We start from the raw sequence: 25,312 nt of genomic DNA on the forward strand, positions 1-25,312 counted from the left end.
GGTACTCTTTTTCCAACTTTTATTATGAAGCGCTGGGATCCATATGGAGATAAAGGGTTTATTTCTTTTCTACTATCCCATGTACCACCCTCAGGGTTTCTTTCTAACACATCCCCTCCAATTCCTCCGGGGAATATAATTTTGTGTATGTTTAGTAACAGCAGCCACAGCGGGGCCCCCCCCCCCCCCCCGCCCCGCCCCGAGAGGGTTTCCATGGTGGGGAAGGGAATTTGCAGCAGCCAAGGGCTCAGGGGCCTGGGCCCAGCCAACGCTGTCCCTGCAGCTTCTACTCTTCCTCCTCAGGACTTTCTAGGATATTACTCCCTGACCCCCTCCCCCTGCCCACATTGACTCCCTGCTATGGGACTCACCGCCTGCGGAAGGGCAGCACAAGACCAGGAGGGCTCCTGGGAGCAGGAGGAAAGGGAGCCAGCCCATATATGTTGGGAAAAGGATGATGCAGCAGGAAACCAAGCTCCAGGGAGGGCTGAGGGATGGTGTCCTAGACAGGCTGTGGGGTGGAGACGAAGCTGCATTTCCTCCCAGCCTCCTGCTCTTCCACTTGCATCCTGAGCTCTAAAAGGTGCCTTTCATTCCCTTGCTTTGGGAAGCCCCGCCTCTAAGAGAGTGGGTGCTCGGCTTCCTCTCTCCATTCCTAGAGCCCACGCAGGGCCAGGACCAAGACATTTGCATATGAAAGAGGTGATCAAAGGAAGATTCTGGGATGAGTCACAAGCTCATCCCAGAAAAGGCAGGGGATCAAAGGGAAGCAGACCTGGGAGCCACCTTCAGATTCCACACATTCTCTGCCTTGTCCAACCTTTGGCAACCTTTGGATGTTCCGGACGAACTCTGTGTGAGGTTACCAACTAGCCCACTGAGCCCCGGTACCAGGCTATACCCCACAGGCACACAAATGCATGATACACCCACGGATTGTGCTGGATTCAGCCACATCGCCTAACACTGGGCTGGTCAAGGGGAGGACCATTCAAGTGAAGGTAAGAAAGGAGCTCACCTCAGATTCTCAGTATGTCTGATAAGAATGGAGTTGGAGACGACAAATTCAGTTATCATTCAATAAAACATGTCTCGCACAAGGACCCAAGACGTCACCATATCAGATTGTCCCAAGTGGTGAGCCGATTACAGGATAGGAAATCTCAGAGGAATATATACTACTAGAGGCCTGGTGCACAAAATTCATGCACTGGTGGGGGAGGGGTCCCTCAGCCTGGCCTGCACCCTCTCGCAGTCCGGGAGTCCTCAGGGGAAGTCTGCCTGCTGGCTTAGGCCTGCTCCCCAGCAGTCAGACATGCCTCTCACAGTCTGGGACCCCTCGCTCCTCACCGCCTGCCTGCTCACTGCTCCTTATGGCTCAGCTCGCTGCTCTTTAGCGCTGCCATGGAGGCAGGAGAGGCTCCTGCCACCACTGCTGCACTCGCCAGCCATGAGCCCAGCTTCTGGCTGAGCAGCACTCCCTCTCTGGGAGTGCACTGACCACCAGGGGACAGCTCCTGCATTAAGTGTCTGCCCTCTGGTGGTCAGTGTGCATCATAACAACCTGTCGTTCTGCTGTTCAGTCGATTTGCATATTAGGCTTTTATTATATAGGATTAGTCCACAGCTGGGAGAAATCGGAGGCAGGAAAATAAAGGAGATCATTTACATTCTATTTTGCAACAATTCCATTTTTCCCCAGGCAAACAATCAGATTATAAGTTAAGGAAACCATGGCACCTATTCAAAGGGGGGGGGCAACTTAAAGGTTGCAAACCCCCCAACATGTTTTTTTTCTCTCTTTATGCCCCTCTTTGCCCCTTCTGACAGCTCATTAAGTCCACTTGTTTTTCTTTCCCATGTCTCTTGACTAAGTTGTATTTGGACCATGACTAGGACACAACCTAAGTCTAAGTGTCAATCACTTTAGCCTGGCTGCTGTAGCTACCTTTGCTGGTCCCCCAGTTAGCTCCCTCGCTCTCTTTTCATATATTTCCGCCCCTTTGAGGATGAATTAAAAGCAGTTGCCTTTGTCCAAGAAGCCTGTTTGGAGGTTCACTGCTATGGAACCCCATTCCTTTCCGAGAGTTTCGCAGTCCAGTCCTAATCAGACCAAAAGCTATTCAGAAGAGGAGTCAAACACCATTGACTAGAATAAGAGAACAACTTATGGAGGGAGTACAATGTAATGAATAATAGGACTTGGCTAAGCAGAATCAAGATCAATGGCATTCTTTAAAGAGAGAAAGGTGCACGCCAAGTTCTAGAAGTCGAAAGCTATGTCACATATCGGAATCTTTTCTTAGAATGTCTTTATTTGGTTTTGGTATTAAGGTAATGCTGGCTCCATAAAATGAGTTAGGACACACTAACTCCTCCTCAATTTTCTGGAAGACTTTTTTGAGAGTTTGTGTTATTCATTTTTTGTTTGTTTGTTTTGAGAGAAAGAGAGAGAGAGAGAGAGAGAGAGAGAGAGAGAGAGAGAGAGAGGAAGGAAGGCGGAGAGAGAAACATTGATGTGAGAGTGAAACATCCATTGGCTGCCTCCTACACACCCTCTACCAGGGATTGAGCCTGCAACCCAGGCATGTGCCCTGACTGGGAATTGAACTGGCAACCTTTCAGAGGACAAGATAAACCATACTGGCCAGGGCAGTGTTATTCCTTTCTGAACTGTTCAATAGCGTTCACCGGTAAAGCATCTGAACTTTCCTTGTGAGAAGGTTAATATCTTGAAAAGTGTATTTCTTTCTTCTTGAGTGTCCTTCGGTAGTTGGAGTCCTTAATAATAATAAGCACCATGTGAGTGTGCTAATGCGAGGATGGAAGATCATGTGTTTGCCAGACTGATGGGTGCCAGAGGGGAGGGGGTTTTGGGGTCTAGGTGAAGGGATTGAGAAGTATAGATTGGTAGTTACAGAATAGTCATGGGGATGTAAAGTTCAGCATAGGGAATATAGTCAATAATATTGTAATGTCTATGTATGGTGTCAGGTGGGTATTGGAAATATTGGGGGGAACATTTTATAAAGTATACTAGAGGCCTGGTACACAGATTTGTGCATCGGTGGGGTTTCTGTCCTGGCCTGTGGGGATCGGGCCGAAACCAGCTCTCTGACATCCCCTGAGGGGGTCCTGGATTGTGAGAGGGTGCAGACCAGGCCTAGGGACCCCACTGGTGCATGATCAGAGCTGGGGAGGGACCATTGGAGGGCTCCAGGGTGTGTTGGCCTGTCTGGCCTAGTCCTGATCAGCTGGACCCCAGCAGCAAGCTAACCTACTGGTCAGAGCGTCTGCCCCCTGGTGATCACTGCATGTCATAGCAACTGATAGAATGGTCGAACAAATGGTCGGACACTTAGCATGTTAGGCTTTTATTATATAGGATAATTGTCTAACCACTATGCTGTAGACCTGAAACTCATACAAAATAATATTGAATGTAAACTGCAATTGAAAAAATTAATATCTCAAAAAAAGATAGTGTGTTTGCAGTGTTTCTAACAGAGCAGGTGCTTAGAAAATATATAGTCTTTATTATTGTTATCTTCTGAAGAGAAAAAGAACAGTCTCTGACTAAGACAAAAAAGGTCTCTAGATTAATTTCACTCAAAAATCTATGCTATAGTCCTAGCTGGTGTGGCTCAGTGGTTAGAGTGTCAGCCCAAGGACTGAAGGGTCGCAGGTTCTATTCCAATCAAGGGCACACACCTCGGTAGCAGGCTCGATCCCAGCCCAGTCAGAGCTCAAGCAGGAGGCAACCAATCCATGTGTCTCTTTCACATCAATGCTTCCCTCTCTGCCCCCCTCCCTTCCACTCTCTCTAAAAATCAATGGGGAAATATCCTCAGGTGAGGAATAACAACAACAAAACAAACCTGTCCCATAAAATGACAGGAATTCAAAAGCCCCAAATACTAACACTTTGGAAGAATAAAAGCATCAACGTTGCACCCCAGGGGCTTTTCATTGCACCCCTTTCCTCTTTTAGTGATGATAACCTTTTTTAAAAAAATACAATTTATTGATTTTTTTACAGAGAGGAAGGGAGAGGGATAGAGAGTTAGAAACATCGATGAGAGAGAAACATTGATCAGCTGCCTCCTGCACAGGCTCTACTGGGGATGTGCCCGCAACCAAGGTACATGCCCTTGACCAGAATCGAACCTGGGACCCTTGAGTCTGCAGGCCGACGCTCTATCCACTGAGCCAAACCGGTTTCGGCAGCGATTATAATCTTAAAGCAGCCCGCAATCATTTTTTCTCAGGGTGACTCTACAGCTCACATATGGATATAGAACAGTCAGTTAAGTCGCTTCCACAGCTCAAGGGAACAGTGGGTGACTGATTCTGCCCTCCCTCCGTGGCTCACGGGAGGAGCTGTAGCTGAAAGTCGGTACCTACATTCCGGTGGAGGCTGGCAGTGGTTCTGCTGTGGCCAGATAGGCCCTCCGATGTGAGCAGCAGGGCGAGTCCTGCTCCCACCCCACGTCCTCTAGGTCTGGGTGGCCGGGGTGGCTGATTCCTCAGTTCGTTCTGGTGCAGGTCTTTTGAGGAAAACTCGGAGACCTTGACCCCAGACTGTTTCCTCCTTGGGCATCAGTCTACCCACTTTTTAGGTTTTTGAAATGGAGGCGGGGAAAGGTTAAATGATTTGCCAGGGTCACAGTGCGAGGCGGCAGAACGGAGATTTCCACTTGGGCCACTAGATATTTAAAATGTGCATCATGGTGATTCGACATACATTGTGAAATCTGTACAACTACAAAATGAGTATCTTTAAAATCGGATTATGACACGACCTCTCCCCCACCCCCAATCTAGTTAGTTAACACACCCGCCATCTCACATGGCACTAAATAAAATAAGGCAGACAGAGAAAGACAAATAAAAACAGCAGCAGCAGCAGCAAGAGTAAAAGTCATAGAAACAGAGAATAGAAAAGTGGTTGCCTGAGACGGGGGTGAAGGGAATAGGAAGAGGTTGGTGTAAGGGCACAGACTCTCAGCTATAAGATGGATACAGTCTGTGGCTCGAATGTACAGCGTGGTGACCACAGTTGATAACAGGGTCTTGAAGAATTGAAATTTTGGCTATTTCCTCACCTTTGAAGTTATAGAGACCTGGCACTCCAGCGAACCCCAGCAGGGGGTCCTCATCACAGCGCCTTTGGACATACCTGGCCGACTTGGGGGAGAAACTTTTTTGGGGATAAGGGGGAGTGTGGAGGTATTACAAGAACCTCACTTCCTTATTCTATGGGTGAGCATACAGTTTCAGAAAATTTCTAAGACATGGAGAGGAGGCTATGTCCTCTTTCTCACCTGGCATTTTCAACACTTTGGCTCATGTTAAGTCTTTGAAATGATAAGAGCTGTGCTTTTTTTCCCCTTGAGTATGTTCACATCTGCTAAACGCACGGACACCCTTTCCCGTGTTCCCCACCCACCTCTGAATGGCACCTGAGTTCCATGCTGCCGCGTTCTAATTAGTGCTCCTTGTTCCTTTCTCACCTGACTAAGCTCTTCACCCTTCATCTGCTGCCCACCTGGACCTTAATGATCAGAAACGAGCTCAGCTCAAGGCCCCAAGAAGAAGATGTTCTGTTCCCCTAACCCAGTGGTCGGCAAACTCATTAGTCAACAGATCCAAATATCAACAGTACGACGATGGAAATTTCTTTTGAGAGCCAAATTTTTTCAACTTAAACTATCTAGGTAGGTACATTGTTATTAACTTAATTAGGGTCCTCCTAAGGCTTAGGAAGAGCCACACTCAAGGGGCCAAAAAGCCACAGTTTGCCAACCACGGCCCTAACCCTATGGGCTGACCCCAGGATTCTCGGGAACTGCACACATAGCATTAGTGCTCCTACCTCCTTGAGAACAGAGACCCAACACTGTAGGTCATGACCAGTGGTGCATTTCTCTTGGGCCTCCTCTCTCTCTCTGTCTTTTTTTTTTTTAAATATTTTTATTGATTTCAGTGAGAGGAAGGAAGAGGGGGAGAGAGGGATAGAAACATCAATGGTGAAAGAGAATCATTGATCAGCTGCCTCCTGCACGCCCCACACTGGGGATCAAGCCCGCAACCAGGGCATGTGCCCTGCTCAGGAGTCGAACAGTAACCTCCTGGTTCATAGGTCGACACTTAACCACTGAGCCACGCCGGCCTGGCTTTTTAGGTTTCCTTGAATCTCTGAGATGATGTTTTTGGCTGATACTGGATAGTTCTCAGCTCTAATAGTCATCTAATGGAATACTATAGAGGAAAAAAAGCAAGCTTCATAGGAAAACATGGATAATTTAAAAAATGCAGACTGTTTTGACTCCATTTATATTGATATTCAAAACCAAGCAAAAATATGGTGTGATAAGACTATAAAACTATACATTTCGTAAGAGAAAGGATCATGTTCCCACTAAATGAGGCAACTAGATGAGGAGACTGTGGATAGGAAGGAGCACCTGCCGTGGAGGAGTTTTCTGTGGCCCCAGCAACACTCAATTCCTGACACGGTTCATAGTTACGTGTACACGTTAACACAATTTCAGATGTGCATTCGTGTTCTGTGCTCTTTCTTGGTATGTATGTTAGTTTCCACCAATATAAAAATCCCACAGCTATACACACACAGGAAATAACACGGGGCATCTGCTTCAGTGAACTGGTCAGGGACAGTCTCTCTGAATACAGAGAGATTATTTTTATAATTATGACAGATGTAAGATTACTTTTATAATTATGGCATACGTAAGATTACTTTTATAATGATGATATATGTAAGATTATTTTTATAATGATAACATATGTAAAAACATGTCATAAACCCGCAGTACAGCGGGCTATGTGCCACGGTGGGAGTGCTGGCAGTTTGCAAAGAGGTCTCTGAGCAAGGCCTCCATGTACCATGAATTCAGATTGGAGAGGAGAAGGGCAGTCCCGAATTCTATAGTACAGATTTTTGAGTGAATCTCTCTCTCTCTCCTACTCCCTTCCTCTCTGAAATAATTAAAAAAAATTTTTTTAAGTAAAGAAAGGAATAACACTAATTCTCAAAAAAGTCTTCCAGAAAATTGAGGTCACCGGTGGGAAGAGTTCTTCTGGAGATAGCTGGGTGTGCCGGCGGCATATTAAACGCACAGAACATTTTATTTGTAACAGGACCAGGGGCTAAGCTATTGGCTGCTCATTCTCCCTTGAATCCTAGACCTCCCTCCCTCGTCACTGCAATGGCCATGCTACCCTCTCCAGACCTCAGAACCGCAGGGGGGCGCTGTCTAGGGAACTGGGGGTGTTTTGAACAAGCCTGAGATTCCCAGAAAACCCTCAGGGGTGGCTAGTCTCAGGGTAGAGACAAGGATGCACACAGGCTCCCAGAGCACTTCTCTTCTGTTCTTTATCGGCTCTGCACGTGTTGTCTGAAAAGCTTCTGTTTTCACAGCCTTCACGAAGGTAGAACTTCTCTGCTTTCAACAGGCCCCAGTCGCCCAGAGCTGTGCTCCTCCCTCGCCCGAGGGAAAAGAGGCTGCTCTGCTCTGACTGTTCTTTCAAACCCTGATGGAGAAGAGACTGTTCTTTCTGCTGGATCACTGGCATATGTCCTGTGGGTACTGGGACAAGCCAGGAGCCTGAGGCTAGCGGTGCCCATGGGGCCAGTGACTGTGCTTCTTCATCCCGTTGACTCGCCTCTTCAGGTGTGGGATCTGCCACAGCTGAGAGCTCCGTCCCCCGATCCGGTACTCACACCAGCCCCACTGACCTCTTCAGAAAGGTCCTTATGTGGAACTATCTGGATTAGCAATAAATTTCAGGATATTTGGCTAAATTCCCTGTGGAGAGTCAATCTGTCTCCTTTAAAAGTAATAACTAGAGCCCTAATCGGTTTGGCTCAATGGATAGAGCGTCGGTCTGCGGACTCAGGGGTCCCAGGTTCAATCCTAGTCAAGGGAATGTTCCTTGATTGGGGGTGTGCAACAGGCAGCTGATTGATGTTTCTCTCTCATCAATGTTTCTAACTCTCTATATTTCTCCCTTCCTCTCTGTAAAAAATCAATAAAATATATCTTTTTAAAAAGTAATAACTAGAAAGCAAATCTCCATTCAAGAAATGTCATTTTTAGTATTTGCCTAACATCGGAAATGCAAAGCAAAAATCCTAGCCCTGATCTAACAGATTCTAATCTCACACATATGGACGCCACTGGAGACCTCCCTGGTTACTCTCAGTTGAGATAAACCCTGGCTCCACTTCCGGTCTAATTGCACCTCTGGAACGCTGTGATGGGGAGAGGGGCATCCTGATAAAGGGGCCGTGCAGACTTAGGTAAGGTCTAAAGCAACCCTGAACACTTTTAAGTCATGGGTCTGAAATTTATGACATAAAAATAATTATTATGAGGTGAGCTAAGAGGATAAGAAAAAGGATTAGAGGCACTGAGAGAAAGAACAGAGTGGGCTCAGTAAGAAAATCAGGAGTATCGGCCCACGTGGCTCAGTGGTTGAGCATCAACCTATGAACCAGGTTCAATTCCCGGGCAGGGCACATGCCCGGGTTGCGGTCTCGATCCCCAGGATGGGGCGCGCAGGAGGCGGCTGATCAATGATTCTCTCTCACCATTGATGTTTCTACCTCTCTCTCCCTTTCCCTTCCACTCTGAAATCAATAATAAAAATATATTCTTAAAAAGGAAAATCGGGTATTTTGAGATATTAAGGCTGGGAGTATGTGAGGAGATTTTAGGAGAAAAGTAAGTCAATGGAATGGGTTCATTAAGCAAAGAATCCAGGTGGGTCAGTAAAGCAGGAGAGAGAAGTCTGTTCTTTAGAAGTGGCTTAATCACATCAGAGGAGGGTAATTAGTGAGGAGATGGTCCTGGCAGGTGCAGAAGGAGGGAGAGCCTGTGCTCCTTTCTGGTGGCTGCCATTGGCGAAAGAAATAAGGATGGAAGGAAAGAGGGAAGATCTCAAATTGTGGAAGAGAGGAATATAGAGAAGCAGAGAAGACATGAAATGTCAGGGCGATAAGACGAGCTAATGACTGTGCACAAGACAAAAATCAGTCATGCCGCCTGTGTGTGTGTGTGTGTGTGTGTGTGTGTGTGTGTGATGCACAAATACTTATTGGTGCTATTTCACAGCTTCACCCGGGTTCTAGTTCATGGGTTTGCCTCTCTTCCTCCTTCTTCCCTTGAGGGAAGAGCTAGTGTGCTCTTTGGTAGGCAGTGGTAACTTCCAGTATGTCATGGCGAAAATCTCCTCGATGCATCACTCTTGTGCCCTGCCTCACCAGCCCACATCTGGCTGAGACCACCGCCCCCTTTGCTGTAGACCTACCTAGTGCCCTAGGGCAGTGGTCGGCAAACCCCGGCTCATGAGTCACATGCGGCTCTTTGGCCCCTTGAGTGTGGCTCTTGCACAAAATACCACGTGCGGGCGCACACGTACAGTGCGATTGAAACTTCGTGGCCCATGTGCAGAAGTCGGTTTTCGGCCTGGGCGAGTCTATTTTGAAGAAGTGGCCTTAGAAGAAGTGGGGGGTGTCGGTCGGTCGGTCGGGCCGCGGGATATGCAGCGGGAGAGGCGTGCGATTCATGCACGAGTTGAGTGAGCCAGTCAGTCAGCAGTCTCATGGTGCAGTGGTTAGTGCTAGTCGCGTCCGCAAATCGCGAGCGGGTGACAAAAGTACCTACTCGAAGCATAAAGTTACCTGTATTTTTCCAGCTGCAAATCCTACAGGTATTTTTGTCATCAATTTAAGAATTGTAATTCTTTTGTGTTGGTGGCTTTATTATTATAAAATGAAACATTTTTTGAGGTGCCCTGTTTGAGATGGCTACAAAGAAGAAGCAAAGAAAAACGGAAGACGAAGACCGTGAAGTTAAAGTTGAATGTACCTACCTGTATAGCTTAAGTTTAAAAAATTTGGCTCTCAAAAGAAATTTCCACTGTTGTACTGTTGATATTTGGCTCTGTTGACTAATGAGTTTGCCAACCACTGCCCTAGTGCAATCTGCTTCCTTCCAGGTGCTGTTTCTCCCCCTATATGGCTTTGCCCGAAGCATGGACACAGACCCTACCCTCAATTCCTGGCAAATAACATCAGGGACTAAGCTGAGATTTCCATTATAGTTTGTTGAAGGCATAGGAATTACTGAGGGAAGCTAACAGAAAACATAGAATGAGATCCTGGCTATGGCTGTTCTTGGAATCCGCTGGCTCAGTCCTTCCATGGGACCTTGACATTCAGCCACCTACCTACCTGGATGCACAGTCACCCTCAGAGTTCAGGGAAAACCCACTAATACCCGGCCTGACAGCCAGGGGGAAGGACCAGCTGACCGCCCTCCAGGAGAAGTAATCCAAACCTTCTCTCTGCTAACAAAAGTCTACGTCTCACCCTGGCTGGGGTGGGTCAGTGGTTAGAGCGTTTGCCCATACACTGAAGGGTCACGGGTTCGATTCCTGGTCAAGGGCATGTACCTGGGTTTCGGGTTTGACCACCGGCCCTGGTTGGGGCAGGAGCAGGAGGCAACCAATAATGGATGTGTCTCTCTCACATCTCTGTCTCTCTCTCTCTCTCTCTCTCTCTCTTCTTCTCTCTCTCTTCTTCTTCCACCATCCTTTCCAGTCTTTCTAAAAATTAATGGGAAAAATCTCCTTGGGTGAGGATTGACATACAAAAAATCTAAGTCTCAGCTCCCAGAGTGGGAAGCAGTTTCCTCCTCGACTCTCATCTCCTGCCCTAGGGTTTGCTTCATTCCAGGATGACTGACAGTGGGGAGCCACGCCCCTCAGGAAAATCCTCTGTCAGGGCCTCTGAGCCTAATCCTCCCCTTCTCTTCCCCATTCCCTAGAGCAGCGGTTCTCAACCTGTGGGTCGCGACCCCTTTGGCGGTCGAACGACCGACCCTTTCACAGGGGTCGCGTAAGACCCCATAACAGTAGCAACATGACAGTCATGAAGTAGCAACGAAAATAATTCTATGGTTGGGAGTCACCACAACATGAGGAACTGTATTTAAAGGGCCAGAAGGTTGAGAACCACTGCCCTAGAGGCATCGGCCATTCTGCCTTCCAGTTATCTGCACTCATGCTCTCCTTGCTTTAATGAGCACCTTGGTGAGAATGTCTGAGTCCTACCTGCCCAGCCCTGACCCACCCTGTACTCTCCACCGTGTGGAAGAAAGAAAAGGTCGTAGAACATGACATGGGACACCCTGAGTGGCAGGACTGAAATAAATCAGGGCCAGGATGTGTCTCTAGCCAGTCCCTCTCCCGAAATGTGCCGAAAGGGAAATGACTGGTCCCTAGAAGCAGGAGAGTCTCTGAAGGACTTCCACAGTGTCCCCGCCCTTAGCCCTTCCTGGGGAAGCCCCACCTGGCAGGTGTATAAATAGGCACCTCAGCTCCTGCCCTAAGCTACTCAGCTCTCCCTCCACAATGGACAGGCCCCTCCTGCGGGGGCTCCCTGTGCTGCTCTGCTGCTTCAGAGGTGAGCCCCCAGGGGTGACGGTTGGAGAGACATGTGGAGGGTCCTGGAATGGGTCAGGGTTCCCACCACAGAGGTCCTCTTAGGGGAGCCCTGGGGCACCAGAAACTGCCATTCCAATGCCATGCCTTCCGCCTCAGGGCATCATGTCCCTGGGATCTCACCAAAGCCATAGCTTCTGTCCGTGCCTCCCCCACTCCCCCCAGGAAAAAATTGATGGGTTATAAGGAATTGAGAGAATTTTCACAGAAGCTGGGAGGTGGGACTTGTTAAAACAAGGTCTGCAGAGAATGTATCTCTCTTCCCCCAACAGTACTATCTGGGTCATTTATGAACAGAGAATATGCAGGTGAGTAGAAATGGATCAGTAGTGGGGGAGGGGGAAGGTTAGAGGAGGGAGGAGATGAGAGAGGGCAGGGCAGGCCTTGGGGATGGAAAGGAACCAGAGATAGACCCAGACTTGGAACACCCGGCAACCTATTCCCGCAGGAGGGGGCTGGGGTGGGAGCTGGTTTTAAGTTTGACCTCCTAACATGAACAGCAGCTGACAAGGCTTAGGGCGAGTTAATAAAGGACAAGAACGAGGGAAAGTGGAAAGGGAGACGTTCCAGGCACTAGCGGGCCAAATCCAAAGTGTAACTACTTAATGGCTATCAGATGCTTTTTCCTATCGTCAGCTTCCAGACAACACGTGGGTAAAAGCCACATAGGGTGGGTTAAAAAGAAGAGAGTGAGGTTTAAAAAAAAAAGTGTATTTCCCTGTCTCCCCCTGGTGTGCGCTGCGTCCTAGAAGAATGGGGAGAGGAGTCTGAGAGGCCCCATACAGGTGAAGAGCATTCAAGTGGGGAAGGAGCGCGGAGGGGTCGTGAGATAGGTGTTCAGGCTCCGGAGGGACAGACATGGCCTAAGGTGGCTCCAGGTTAGAGAGAGGATGGACCCGGGCCCGGCAAGGATGAAAAGGGCAGGTTTGCTTCACGTTCCATTTCTCTTTGCCAGCGCAGACACTTACCAGCAGCACCTCTATATTGAAAAAAGCAAATTTTTTGGTGAGTATGAGGAGGACCTGAGCTGGTGGCCTCAGCCTTCGCTTTGTTCCTCTGTTTGTGTCTTTCCCCTCCCGTATTTGTCAGACTAAGGCTCTGGAGACCATAGACCCCACAGCCTGTCTTGGCTTAGCCTCTGCCGAATCCCAGCCTGAAAGGGGAGGTGGGTCCTCTCAGGGCATGGAGAGCTGCTCTCGCTTCCACTTCCCTCCTCTCTGGTCCAAATGACAGACACCGTCCAGTGCAAGATGTGCCACGTCAAGTTTCCAGGGCAGAGATGCTACAGAGGCAGGGGGATCTGTCATGCCACACCGGAGGAGGCTTGCACGGTTGGGAGGATTTATAAAAGTAAGTTGTGGGTTGGGGGGAGGAAAGAGGGGCGAAGGAAGCAGACAGGGAGGTGTCTGCCAGAGGAAAGAGGCGGGGCTCCTTTCACTCCTGGCGATCTCAGCTCTGAGTGGCTGGTACCTCCACCCCCCATCCTATGGCAGAATGCAACTAGATGAGGGTGACCCGTGAAGGAAGGGGTGGGTCTGTAGCTAGAGAGCCTAGTATTTCGAGAAGCCCGAAGGGAGCAGGGGAGAGGCAACTGGCTGGAGAGCAGCTCGGCGTGGGGCGGGGAGGGCAGCTCCGTGTCTTTGTCTCTGCCTGCAAGTCCTCCTGGGTGGTTTTCAGCTGTGGAGACAGAGGAGCTGCGAGCAGCAGTAGCGACTGGCTTAACCGTTTGAGTCCCAAGCAGCGCGATCGCCGCTGCTTGGTATTTCTCGACATAAAATAAAACAAGCGCTATCACGCTGTTTGGGTCTTTTCGTACTCATTTAGAGAAAGCGCGGTTGCGCTGTTGGGGATTCTTCGACAGTGTTTTTTCAATACCCTCTGGGACTCAAACGAATCGTATGTTTTCTCGACATAAAATCTCAGCAGCGCGATCGCGCTGCTTGGGACTCAAACGGTTAAATAGCCCTCGATGGGTAAGACTAAGCATCGTGACTTCTCCAATCGCCTACCCTTCGTGCTCAGTGATCCCTTGGCATTTATCGGTCTTACTTACACCAGTGCTGATTCTCGATGGAAGCGCCGCTTTGGCAACCCCAGGATTGCTGCTGGCATTGTTTCTCCACCCCCAACCCTCTCTCCCAACTCCTCTGCCACTGCCTTTCGCCTGGGAAGCCTCCAGCCAGCAGCATCTTCCAATTCTCTCCATTTGAATAACACAGCCTTACACTACGACCCGAGGTCGCTTTCCTGTGCCGGGTGGTCTGGACAGAAGTTTCTGGGTAGGCGCCTCTGTGCTGATGTTTCTCCTCCCCCCTGCAGGTGACGGAACTCTGTGGTTGGTCTTCTCCGGCTGCCTGAAGAACTGTGCGAACGTGAACAACATCAGATGGAGCGTCTACCGGGTAGACTTCCGGTGCTGCAGGAGCACTGACTTTTGTAATGAACTCATCTAGAAATTCTGTGGCTCCACCTCTAGGGGGCATTGTTGCCACGGCCTCTTGAGAATGCTTTCCTAAATAAACACATTTCAGGTTGCAAACACATGGCTGTCTTCTTCATGGGTAAGAAAAAGCCCTTTCTCTTTTTTAAGTTAAAAAAATGTATCTTTATTGATTTCGGAGAGGAAGGGAGGAGAGAGAGAGATAGAAACATCAATGATGAGAGAGAATCATTGATTGGCTGCCCCCTGTACGCCCCCTACTGGGGATCGAGCCCACAACCTGGGCATGTGCCCTCCACTGGAATCAAACCTGGGACCCTTCAGTCCGCAGGCACTCTATCCACTGAGCCCCACCGGCTAGGGCAAGGTCTCCACTCTCAATTCAATCCCTACATGGCTACCTGATTACCTGGCTAGGTAGGGCCATCATAACTGCACTCACACCAAATTGTCTCTCAAATCTTAGTGTCCACAAACTGAAATGCCCTCAAAAATTTTCCTTGATGCTTTATCCCTATGCCTGCCCGGGTGTTCTAGCTTGATTCCTGCTCCCCTCCCACACACTCGGCCCCCCACCACCTCACCCCCACCACCAAAGAGCTCTCTACCAGAGAAAGATGTGGCTCACGTTGCCAGCATATTGGGAAGCTAGAGTGAGTCCTCTTTTATCTCCATTAGACACTTCATAGTGAATGAGACTCAGCTACCCTCCTCTACTTCTTCTTATGACTGCTACCCTTTTCACTATCAGCTGGCTCTCTCACTCGCTGCCATTGTTCGAAGAGGGGAGCAAAACAAGGTCTGTGGGGAGGAAATAAAGGGAATGGGGAGTTGAAGAATGACCCCAAACCCAGGAGAGACGCGGAGCTAGGATCCCTCGGGGAGGTTGCAATAGTTACTATGGTCGCAACAGAGGAGCTCTGTCCTCTTCTCAAAACCCAAGAAGTTGACGTCCTCACAGTTGGTCATACACGACAGTATTGAATAATAGTATATACTCTGCCCTGAGGAGGTGAAAGAGAGGGAATGCCACTGTAATGACGTTGTTTCCTCCTACCGTATTCCTAGGAACCACTTCTCTTCAGAGCCTCACTAATTTTTCCCTGAGCCCAGATGAGCCACAAAGCTGAGTCTACGAACTACTGACCCAGATCATGGATTTCATTCCCTAACCAAGAAGGCACATCTGCTGCTTCGTCGCTCACTGCTGTCTTCGGGAAAACCAATAATGGATGTGTCTAGGTGCCCCAGGGGCATTTGCCATCCCCTCTGGAGGACCACCCCTTCCTTCCCCAGCCCATTCTCTCACACCCTCTGAGGGAGGGCAAAAGAACAGCAAGTGTCCAAGGGGGGGAGGTGGGTCTTTCTCAGTCACACTGCACCCCACACTACCTTTTTTTGTGAGGATGTAAATGTTCTCGATGGCACAGGACTGCTGGAACTTCAGGGTGCAGGAGTCCATGATGTCATAGCATAACCCAAGATGAAATTTCTTACATTTATAACATAGTACGGAAGGCTCTGCCAGACACAGAAAGAGGTGCTTAAACAATGTACTCAGCAGAGGGTACTCCAGGCTGGGGGGCTTCTCTACAGGAATGTACTGTTGCCTCATGGCTCCTACTCTTCCTCAGGCCATCGAATCCTTCAATAATCTCCGTGAAAGCTAACATGTACAGACATACATCAAATGTTGCGTATGATTTCAAAAGGTCAGGGTCCCTATAAAATTTATCTATGCGCCCACCCCAAAGATTTAGCCCCTTGTCAAGTCAAAATCTAGATGACTTTTGTCCAGTAAGGAGGAAAAGGGAGTAACAAAGGGGATTTTAGTCTCCTTACGGGAAGGAATAGACTAAATTGGTCTGGAGTGGACTAAATTGGTCTGGGAGAAGAGAAAAATCCTAGGACTCTATAATAAGAATGTTTTCTAGCCCTCTCTGCAGATGGAGGGGAGGTTTACTTCTAAACACGTCACAAAAGACCTGTTTACCAAGGACTTCAGACTAGGCACGGTCGTACCTATGAAATACCTCTGAAGATCACCTGTGAAAAGAAGAAAAGTATTCCTTGAAATAATTCCACATAAATCTGCCCAAGTCCCAAAGCCAATTCTGGAAATCCCACCCCCCCATGTCACCCATCTCCTAAGCAACAACCAGCTGCCCCTCTGTCTCCAGGACTTACCATTATTGGTGCAGATCAGAGAGACCAGGCCCAGCAAAAACAGAGCGAACATCCTTGGACTTGGGTCGTGTGCACTTTCCTGAGGAACGTGCTGGTTAATCTCCTCCAGTGATCTGTCCTTGGGCACTTCTTCTAAATTATAGAATCATAAAAATTCCGGGACGGACAGTACCTCGATGTTCCCAGAACAAAACCACCCACTGGAGTCTCACTACCCCTAAGGCATCTAGTTTAAAATTCTCTTCAACAATGAGCCAACATCTATAATAATAAAAGCATAATATGCTAATTAGACCAGGCAGCTGAACAACTTTCCGGACGAAGCTGTGACGAATTTCGTGCATCAGGCCTCTAGTATACATTGAGCTATGCAATAAAGTCAAATTTCTCTTTCACATTTTAACCTTCCAAATATATCAAGATAGGATTTGGACATCTTAGTTCCTTTTAGCTATTTTCACTAACCTAGTTGTTCTCTTTAGAATAATCGCAGACTTTTTTTTGGTCTCACCTAATAAGCTCAGGATTCCAGGTGTAGTCTGAATGTGGGGGAGCACTAGGGTGCCCCTTCTGTGGTGTAGGGGAGGGAGACATCAGGGAAAAGGTAAGCCGACGTGAAATTTGTCTGATTTGCTTTCAGGTGATTGGTTTTGTAATTAAGTAACTACAAAATACAGACCAAATGACAATATCACAGGAAGAGAAGATCAGCGAACTAGGACACAAGTTAGTGGTCTCACAGACATGAAAGCCTTGTTTTAGGGACCACAGGTACATCAAGCAAGGCTGTTTATGAGGGCTGAGATGAGGGACACTCCAATTTGACTGTCTAAACAGGGAAGGTTTCCCAGAAAAAGAAGTGGTTGGACAGGACTTTTCGGGCTATCAATGTGCTAGCTAAAATAGGTGAGTAGGGCCCTGGCTGATGTGGCTCAGTTGGTTGGGTGTGGTCCCATGCACCAAAAGGTCTCCAGATCGATTCCAGACAGGGCACATGCCTGGGCTGTGGGCTCAGTCCCCTGTAGGGGACATACAGGAGGCAGCTGATGGATGTTTCTCTCTCACATTGATGTTTCTCTCTCTCTCTCTCTCTCTCTCTCTCTCACTAAAATCAATCAAAACTTTTTTTTTTAAGAAGTGAGTAGGGACAGGCACCCAAAAGAACAGCATATGTCAAAGTGCGGAGCTGTCAAAAGACCTGAAACACTGTGATGGGAGCAGGTCATGAGGCTGCAGTCATCTGGGTAAGCAGGAAACCAGGGCACAGAGGTGCATGTTGTTGGAGGTGATGGCATGTGGTAAAAAAAAAGGGGACCATGCACTGGTCTTGCTGCTGGGTTTACTGTGTCCTAATGGTGTAGGGTGGAATTTCTCACTACCTGACTGTACGTATCTATTTGGTGACTTGCTTGACTCCTCGACTAGAACAAAGCAGGGGTTTGGTTTCATTGACCGCTGCACTCCCAGCATCTGGACGCTCCCCACTTAGGAGATACCCCATAAATACTGTATTTGTGGAACAAGTGAATAATGATTTTTCCACATCCTCTCAGGCATCCTTCCAGTCCATTTTTCACGTAGCAACCAGGTTATCAGATTGATTTTGGGGGAACTAAAATAAGGATGTAAAAATGAAGCTCTTTCTACATTCCAGCTAGAGTCCTGAGATAGTAGGCGGCATGTATCTTGACACTTCAAAGTGAAGCGTTGTGCTACTTGGGAAGTTTACAAAGGCAATCATGAAAACCAGTTCGACTGTCCTGGGCTTTTTGGCCATCTTGGTTTTGGTATGTTGTCACAATTATGAACATGCCAAATATTGTTATACCGTACAGTCTAAATTAGTGCAATTTTTGGAGGTCAATTATAACTCAATAAAGCTATGATAATTTTTTAAAAATAAAATGTAATGTATTTTTACATCCTCAGTGAAGAACAGATAGACATTGTGTGCCTCTAAATATGATACAAAGAAGAACACAATAGCATCCATGCAGTACTTCAGCCCAGAATGGACCATCTAAATCTAATCATGAGGAATTATCAAACACCCCCCAAATGAATGATGAATGCTGCATTTTATTTTTTTTATTTTTATTCTTTTATATATTATATTGATTTTTTACAGAGAGGAAGGGAGAGGGATAGAGAGTTAGAAACATCGAGAGAGAAACATCGACCAGCTGCCTCCTGCACACCCCCTACTGGGGATGTGCCCGCAACCAAGTACATGCCCTTGACCAGAATCGAACCTGGGACCCTTTAGTCCACAGGCCGACGCTCTATCCACTGAGCCAAACCGGTTAGGGCTGAATGCTGCATTTTAAAAGAGAGGGGACTGTTTAATATATATATACTGGTGAGGATTCAATCCACACCCAGTTATATATATCACATCACGAAAGACAAGGACAGGCTGTAGAAATATTCCAGTTTAAAGGAAGCTGAAGAGACATGACAGCCCAACTGGTGTGGCTCAGTGGTTGAGCGTCGACCTATGTACCAGGAAGTCAAGGTACAATTCCCGGTCAGGGCACATGCCTAGGTTGTGGGCTCGATCCCCAGTAGGGGATCCCCAAGCAGGAGGCAGCTGATCAATGATTCTCTCTCATCATTGATGTTTCTATCTCTCTCTCCCACTCCCTTCCTCTCTGAAATCAATAAAAGCATATTAAAAAAAGAAAAAAAAAGAAATGTGCCAACCTTTTCAAACTGAGCTTTTTTTTTTTAGAAACTCAGATTAGGAGGTTGCTCATCTGTGGTATCACCAAGATCTCAGCCCCCATCCTGATGCCAAGAGGGACCATGAACACAAGGACACGATGTTCTGCTTTCATCTCCCCAGAGCAGGGCGAACGGCATCTATGCTGAGTGGCAGCTTCTTCACATGGGAGTGCATTCATCTGGGCGCTGTGCCCCACTGACTCTATCTGTTATGGAGACTGGAATCAGGTGAGATGGACACCTTCATCCGTTCACTTCCGCACTCAGTCACCATATGTTCAGCTCATCACCGTGTGCGAAGCAGAGTGCTAGGTCAAAATAACAGAGTTGGTACCCATCCTCATGACGTACGTCATAGAGCCATAGAATGTTAAAGTTGTAAATGATCCTAAAAACGCTCGAAATCCCACTTCATAGATAAGTGGCTCGGTAGAGACACCATGAGTTGCATTGCAGTCAACCACAGGTCTCCAGAGTCCGAGGAAAATGCTATTTCTATTACACCACATTGCCTCTCCTAATAGGTTCTCATACCTATTCTCCCCTACTCCATGCTAACTGGAGAACAACATTGTTTTTAAGAGGAACTTGGATGGATGAGTTACTGTGGGAGAATGCAGAGCGGGTCAAAGGATCCCAGTGCCTGGGTGGAGTTGCAAAATTCCATAATCCTCCCTGGAAATTATCCAGCAGAAAAGAGATTCAAAACTCAATGAGCCTTTCAGAAAGCATCTGCCATAGGGAGCCTTGAAGGAAGAAGAATGGAAACTGTGTAAACACTTCCTTGGCTATGGTTCTAGAGCAGCAGTTCTCAACCTGTGGGTCGCGACCCCTTTGGGGGTCGAACGACCCTTTCACAGGGGTCGCCTAAGACCATCGGAAAACACATATATAATTACATATTGTTTTTGTGATGAATCACTATGCTTTAATTATGTTCAATTTGCAACAATGAAATTGGGGGTCACCACCACATGAGGAACTGTATTAAAGGGTCGCGGCATTAGGAAGGTTGAGAACCACTGTTCTAGGGTCATTGTCTTTAAAGACAAAGCAGAGAAAACAAGTAACAAAAGAAATGCCCTGATAACCTTATAGACCCAGGCACCAAAGGCTCATGGGTTTGCCTTCTTGCTAATCCTTTGGAAAGTCCTGAAACATTCCATCCAGTTTGTAACATCCTCACCAGAAATATGGCAGAGTGGAGAAAAGACCTCACAATCTTTCTCTCCATTCTAGAATCAATTTTTTTTCCAGACCCAATTCCCTCATATCTAAAGCCTATCTGGCTCTCGTCCCAGGCAAGGATGATTGTAAATTTGGGGGCATTTGAGCTCAGACCTTATTTCATGAAATCTATGCCTGATGTCTCAAAATGTTAGACTTTTATTGAACATATTGTTCCTACAACTAAAGAGCATGTCATTGAGTTAGTTCAGTATGGAAGATTCTTGGGATCTCTAGCCAAAGTCCCATCAGCTCACTGACTGACAGGCTTAGCTTTAGAATGCCAGGGCTGGCCATTGTTTTCCACTGCTTGACCCCTGGTTAACCTTAACTAAGTTAACTTTCTTTCTTTTTTTAAAATATATTTTATTGATTTTTTTTTCAGAGAGGAAGGGAGAGGGATAGAGAGTTAGAAACATCAATGAGAGAGAAACATCGATCAGCTGCCTCCTGCACACCTTCTACTGGGGATGTGCCCGCAACCAAGGTACATGCCCTTGACTGGAATGGAACCTGGGACCTTTCAGTCTGCAGGCTGACGCTCTATCCACTGAGCCAAACCGGTTAGGGTAACTGAGTTAACTTTCATAAAGATAGATACCTACATCACGGACAAAACTGGCCAGATTCACAATATACATTTGCTTAAGTTCCAGTTGTATCATTCTAGGGGGGATTTCACAGCCCTACAAATTTCACAGTCCCTGGCCAGGGAGCATGGATTTCTGGGAAGGTGAAGGAATTCTGGGCTGAGAATCACAAGTTCTAGGTTGAAGACCCAATTTGGTCATAGATGATACATCTTTTCATCTGATGTTCCTGTTTTTCACCCGCAAGGTAAGGAGCTATGCCTCTACTCGCATACATGGAAGTGTGTCTGGCACATAGAGCGCTCAGAAAATGTTTGTTGAATGTATGAATAAATCTCCAAGAGGCAGGGAATCGAGAGACCAGATAGGGTCTCTAAACCAGAAAGTCTTGCTTTGAGGACTGGCACTATCAGTCACTAGATATGTGGCCTTGGGTCAGATACTAACCTTGGCTCAGTTTCTTCCTGTGGGAAATCAGAACAAGAGTTATAACACTGTAACTATAATGCTAATAATAATGACTATGATGGTTATAGGAAAAAACAAAGTTGGTTTAGTGGAAAGCCCAGCATGTATCAGTGATCATTATTCTTTGCGGTGGGGTGGAGAAAAATGAAGTTGAGCTCCCCATGGAAACCTTGTGTGATTGGTTCCCTTCTGCATGAATGATCCCTGCCCTGAGATGAAGGAAGTTTCCTCCCTGTAGCCTGGGGACCTGGCCTGGCAGCCCCTGGCTTCTTTTCTCCCGCGTCAGGATGGACAAACACTTCTTGTTCGTCTTCTCCCTCTTCTGCTGCATTGAGGGTGAGTTACATACCTGAGGACTGGGCTCCAGAGATGGGACTTAGGAAGCCACCCCGCCTCTGTAACAGATATCCACGCAGGGCTGAGCCTTGAGTTTACTTATGAAGGAGAGGAGCTTAGCCTTCAAAACTCCCTTTGCTTCCAAGTTTCTGAGCATTTCTTTCTTTTTTTTTTAAATATATTTTATTGATTTTTTACAGAGAGGAAGGGAGAGAGATAGAGAGTTAGAAACATCGATGAGAGAGAAACATCGATCAGCTGCCTCCTGCACATCTCCCACCGGGAATGTGCCCGCAACCCAGGTACATGCCCTTGACCGGAATCGAACCGGGGACCTTTCAGTCCGCAGGCCGACGCTCTATCCACTGAGCCAAACCGGTTTCGGCATGAGCATTTCTTTTTAAAAAATAGTTTTTCATTGATTTCAGAGAGAGAGAGAGAGGCAGAGAGAGAGAGAGAGAGAGAGAGAGAGATAGAAACATCAATGATGAGAAGGAATCATTGATCAGCTGCCTCCTGCACGTCCCCCGCTGGGAATTGAGTCTGCAACCCCGGGCATGTGCCCTGATCAGGAATCAAACCGTGACCTCCTGGTTCATAGGTCGATGCTCAAGCCCTGAGCCATGCCGGCCGGGCATAACTTTCTGAGCTTTTCAACGTTCTGCCATTCCCCATCAGGGGCTCAAAACTCAATGGCTGCCCCTTCACACGGCTTCCTCTCTCTTTCCCTACTGTTCCCCATAATCCAAAATCCTAACAAGAGTTTCCTTGGGACATCCTTGCCATTTGCAAGGGCATCCCTTATTAGGAGAGCAAATGCTGGGTGCTCTGGTATCAGTCAGATGAAAAATAGGGTTCAGTCGCCGTCTTAAATTTTTTGTACTTTTGGTTGCTCATCTGAGAATGGGGGAAATACCGACTCACCAGGCTTCTGTGAGCATTAAATCAGATACAAGTTGAGAGAACATGGCCCAAATGAGATGCTCAATAAATACTACTTTCTTTTCTCATGGAGGTGTCCCAGGGAGAGGTGTTTTAAAAAGTTAAACCTGTATTTGGTTGGCTCACCCCATAAAGTATCCCCTAAAGCAGCGGTTCTCAACCTGTGGGTCGAGACCCCTTTGGGGGTCGAACGACCCTTTCACAGGGGTCGCCTAAGACTATCAGAAAACACATATAATTACATATTGTTTTGTGATTAATCACTATGCTTTAATTCTGTTCAATTTGTAACAATGAAAATACATCCTGCATATCAGATATTTACATGACGATTCATAACAGTAGCCAAACTACATTTATGAAGTAGCAACAAAAACAATTTTATGGCTGGGGGTCACCACAACATGAGGAGCTGTATTAAAGGGTCACGGCATTAGGAAGGTTGAGAACCACTGCCGTAAAGTGTCACTGACTATGCTATAATTCATGAAACCTTCCCAAAGATTCAGTTTGAATTTCAAAATAACAGAGTATCTCACCTAACCATACCTAAGCAGCGAATGTCAGAAATCCCAGCATAGGAGCACTAGCTGGGGTGAACTGTTTTAAAGAGCTCAGCCTCATGAGCGCGCTCCTGTCTATCGGCAGTGCTGTGAAATAGGCCAGGCCAGCAGTAATCAAACCTTTTTTTTTTTTTTTAAATCCTCACTGAACGAATGAGGATATTTTTTCCGTTGGTTTTTAGAGAGAGTGGAAAGGAAGGGGGGGGGTAGAGAGAGAAACATCAACATGAGAGAGACACATCGATTGGTTGCCTCCCACTCGCGCCCCCACCATGGTCAGGGATTGAACCTGCAACCGAGGAGCGTGCCTTTGGCTGCGGGTGGAACCTGAGGCATCTTTGGTCCTCGGGTCAATGCTCTAACCACTGAGGAAAACTGGCCAGGGCAAACCATTTTTAAGCTAGAGAAGGCAATGCCATGAAGGCTCATCTCTGCTCAGTTACCCAGGTTAGATTGCTTAAGTTGGGGCCAGAATCCTTTTATTCTCCTAACAGCATTTGCTCTGAGATGTGGAGTTGAGAGCTCTGTTTAATACCTGATACCACCCGCTCTTCATCCACCTCCCCTAGCCTGTGCAACCCCTGCCTGCTCCCCCGGACCTGTAGATATCTAGCTCCTTCTAAGTCCATGCCTCCCCTTGGCCTCACACCAGCTCTGTACTCTCCAGTAGTGACACCGCTGAAGTGCATAACGTGCCACCTTCACATGAACTCAGATCGTTGTAGAAGAGGCTTTGGTGTTTGTCTTGCTCAGAAGAGTGAGACATGCATGCTCTTAAATATCTACAAGGGTAAGTTGGAGGGCCGGCGGGGGGAGGTGCTGTGAGATTCTTAGAACATTCTTAGGAGAGTACTTCAGCAGCTGTATATCTCAGACTAAGGCCAAGCTAAGAGAGGAACCAAAGTGCAGACGCACCTAGCTGGGGTCCCAGTGCACACAGAGATGATGATTTGGGACAGATGAGACAGGAGGAAGAAGATGGCGATTCTATATTCCCAATAAAACTGACCAAACTCACTCCAACTCTGAAGACACTAAAGCACTAGTTGCTAATCTTTGAGGGAAAGAGGAATGAAGCAGCTTTACGAAGAGCTGAGAGTCGTCAGGGAGCTCAAGCAACACCCCCATCAAGGGCCAGTGACTTCTACAACCACCTGCCCAGGGCCTCTTGGGAAGTGTGTGCTGGGAAGCCATCCCTAACCATACCCTGATGCCCAATTACGTTTCCACAGACTGGGCTAGTGCCAGGCTTGACTTGTCTTCTGAGAACTTAGATCACTGGCTTATTTTCTATGTCCCTTCTTTATTGCAGGATATGAACTCCAGTTATCATATATGGTGTGTCAGAAGTTCTGCAGAAGCGAGAGATTTAAGTACAACAATATGACTTACATTCATCACTGCTGCAGGTCTGATTATTGTAACATGAATCGCTAAGATATTTGCCATCCCGAGGCCTCGCTATAGAATGTTATTGATGTTTCTCCCTCTTCATACTTTGCCTATCCATGTTTCCTGCTTGGTCCATCCAGGAAGTAGCCCAGCTCTCGTTAATTCATGCCATCCTTCCCAGTGTCTCCAGCTTTTATGGATTTTTTTCTGCTCTCTATGAGACATTCCATTTTACATACTAAGTGGTTATGGTACATGCAAAGGCAATTGGTAACTGAATATTAATTTTATGTCTCATTACTTTAATAAATCCTCTTATTACTAATATTAGTTTTTTTATTGATTCATTTGGTTTCATCTGGCACATACCCTTTAATTTGCAAAATAACTTAGTTTTGACTCTCCCTTTCAAGTGTTAAGTCCTTTAATTGCTTTATTTTGTCTAACTGCATTGGCTAATCTTTTTAAAAAATTTATTGACTTTATTGGGGTGACATTGGTTAATAAAATTACATAGGTTTCAAGAGTACAATTCTATAATACATGATCTATATATTATACTAGAGGCCCAGTGCACGACATTTGTACACTTGGGGGGCGGTCAGGGGCAGGGGGAAGTCCCCTCAGCCTGGCCTGCGGCCTTTAGCAGTCAGGGAGCCCTCAGGGGATGTCCGACTGACAGCTTTAGCCTCTCCTGTCACCGCTTCTGCGCTTGCCAGCCATCAGCCCAGCTTGTGGCTGAGAGGCATTCCTCCTGTGGGAGCCCACTGATGACCAGGGCGCAGCTCCTGCATGGAACGTCTTCCCCCTGGTGGTCAGTGTGCATCATAGCGACTGGTTGTTCCACTGTTTGGTCGATTTGCATATTACCCTTTTATTATATAGGATTGTGTGCTTACCACCCAAAGTCT

The 25,312-nt window shown here is 47.2% G+C and overlaps 3 protein-coding genes across 3 annotated transcripts; 2 read left to right on the plus strand and 1 right to left on the minus strand.

Annotated features, from left to right (window-relative positions):
• Window positions 1–11,442: 11,442 nt before the first annotated feature.
• On the plus strand, window positions 11,443–13,985 carry PATE1 (prostate and testis expressed 1). Its single transcript, XM_023743249.1, has 3 exons — window positions 11,443–11,494; window positions 12,766–12,882; window positions 13,852–13,985. Exons 1-3 carry the CDS (start codon window positions 11,443–11,445, stop codon window positions 13,983–13,985), a joined length of 303 nt encoding a protein of 100 aa, XP_023599017.1.
• An 854-nt stretch (window positions 13,986–14,839) lies between these two features.
• PATE2 (prostate and testis expressed 2) lies at window positions 14,840–15,587 on the minus strand. The gene is made up of 2 exons (XM_006101772.3): window positions 15,365–15,587; window positions 14,840–14,976 (listed from the first exon to the last, which is right to left on the minus strand). The coding sequence occupies exons 1-2, from the start codon at window positions 15,585–15,587 to the stop codon at window positions 14,840–14,842; spliced, it is 360 nt and encodes a 119-aa protein (XP_006101834.1).
• Window positions 15,588–21,455: 5,868 nt separating this feature from the next.
• PATE3 (prostate and testis expressed 3) lies at window positions 21,456–24,446 on the plus strand. The gene is made up of 3 exons (XM_006101773.1): window positions 21,456–21,504; window positions 23,677–23,799; window positions 24,322–24,446. The coding sequence occupies exons 1-3, from the start codon at window positions 21,456–21,458 to the stop codon at window positions 24,444–24,446; spliced, it is 297 nt and encodes a 98-aa protein (XP_006101835.1).
• Window positions 24,447–25,312: the final 866 nt, after the last annotated feature.

Source organism: Myotis lucifugus, unplaced genomic scaffold (genome assembly GCF_000147115.1).
Source record: "Myotis lucifugus unplaced genomic scaffold, Myoluc2.0 scaffold_382, whole genome shotgun sequence".
NCBI lineage: Eukaryota > Metazoa > Chordata > Mammalia > Chiroptera > Vespertilionidae > Myotis > Myotis lucifugus.

Excerpts from the sequence above, each read along its gene's own strand:
- PATE2 (XM_006101772.3), bottom strand. The coding sequence starts at position 15,587 with ATGAGGCAACAGTACATTCCTGTAGAGAAGCCCCCCAGCCTGGAGTAC. Across the intron at positions 14,977-15,364 it reads TTACATCCTCACAAAAAAAG|GGCAGAGTATATACTATTAT; the intron begins GTAGTGTGGGGT and ends TCACCTCCTCAG.
- PATE1 (XM_023743249.1), top strand. The coding sequence starts at position 11,443 with ATGGACAGGCCCCTCCTGCGGGGGCTCCCTGTGCTGCTCTGCTGCTTC. Across the intron at positions 11,495-12,765 it reads GCTGCTCTGCTGCTTCAGAG|ACACCGTCCAGTGCAAGATG; the intron begins GTGAGCCCCCAG and ends TCCAAATGACAG. Across the intron at positions 12,883-13,851 it reads GGTTGGGAGGATTTATAAAA|GTGACGGAACTCTGTGGTTG; the intron begins GTAAGTTGTGGG and ends TCCCCCCTGCAG.
- PATE3 (XM_006101773.1), top strand. The coding sequence starts at position 21,456 with ATGGACAAACACTTCTTGTTCGTCTTCTCCCTCTTCTGCTGCATTGAG. Across the intron at positions 21,505-23,676 it reads CCTCTTCTGCTGCATTGAGG|TAGTGACACCGCTGAAGTGC; the intron begins GTGAGTTACATA and ends TGTACTCTCCAG. Across the intron at positions 23,800-24,321 it reads GCTCTTAAATATCTACAAGG|GATATGAACTCCAGTTATCA; the intron begins GTAAGTTGGAGG and ends TCTTTATTGCAG.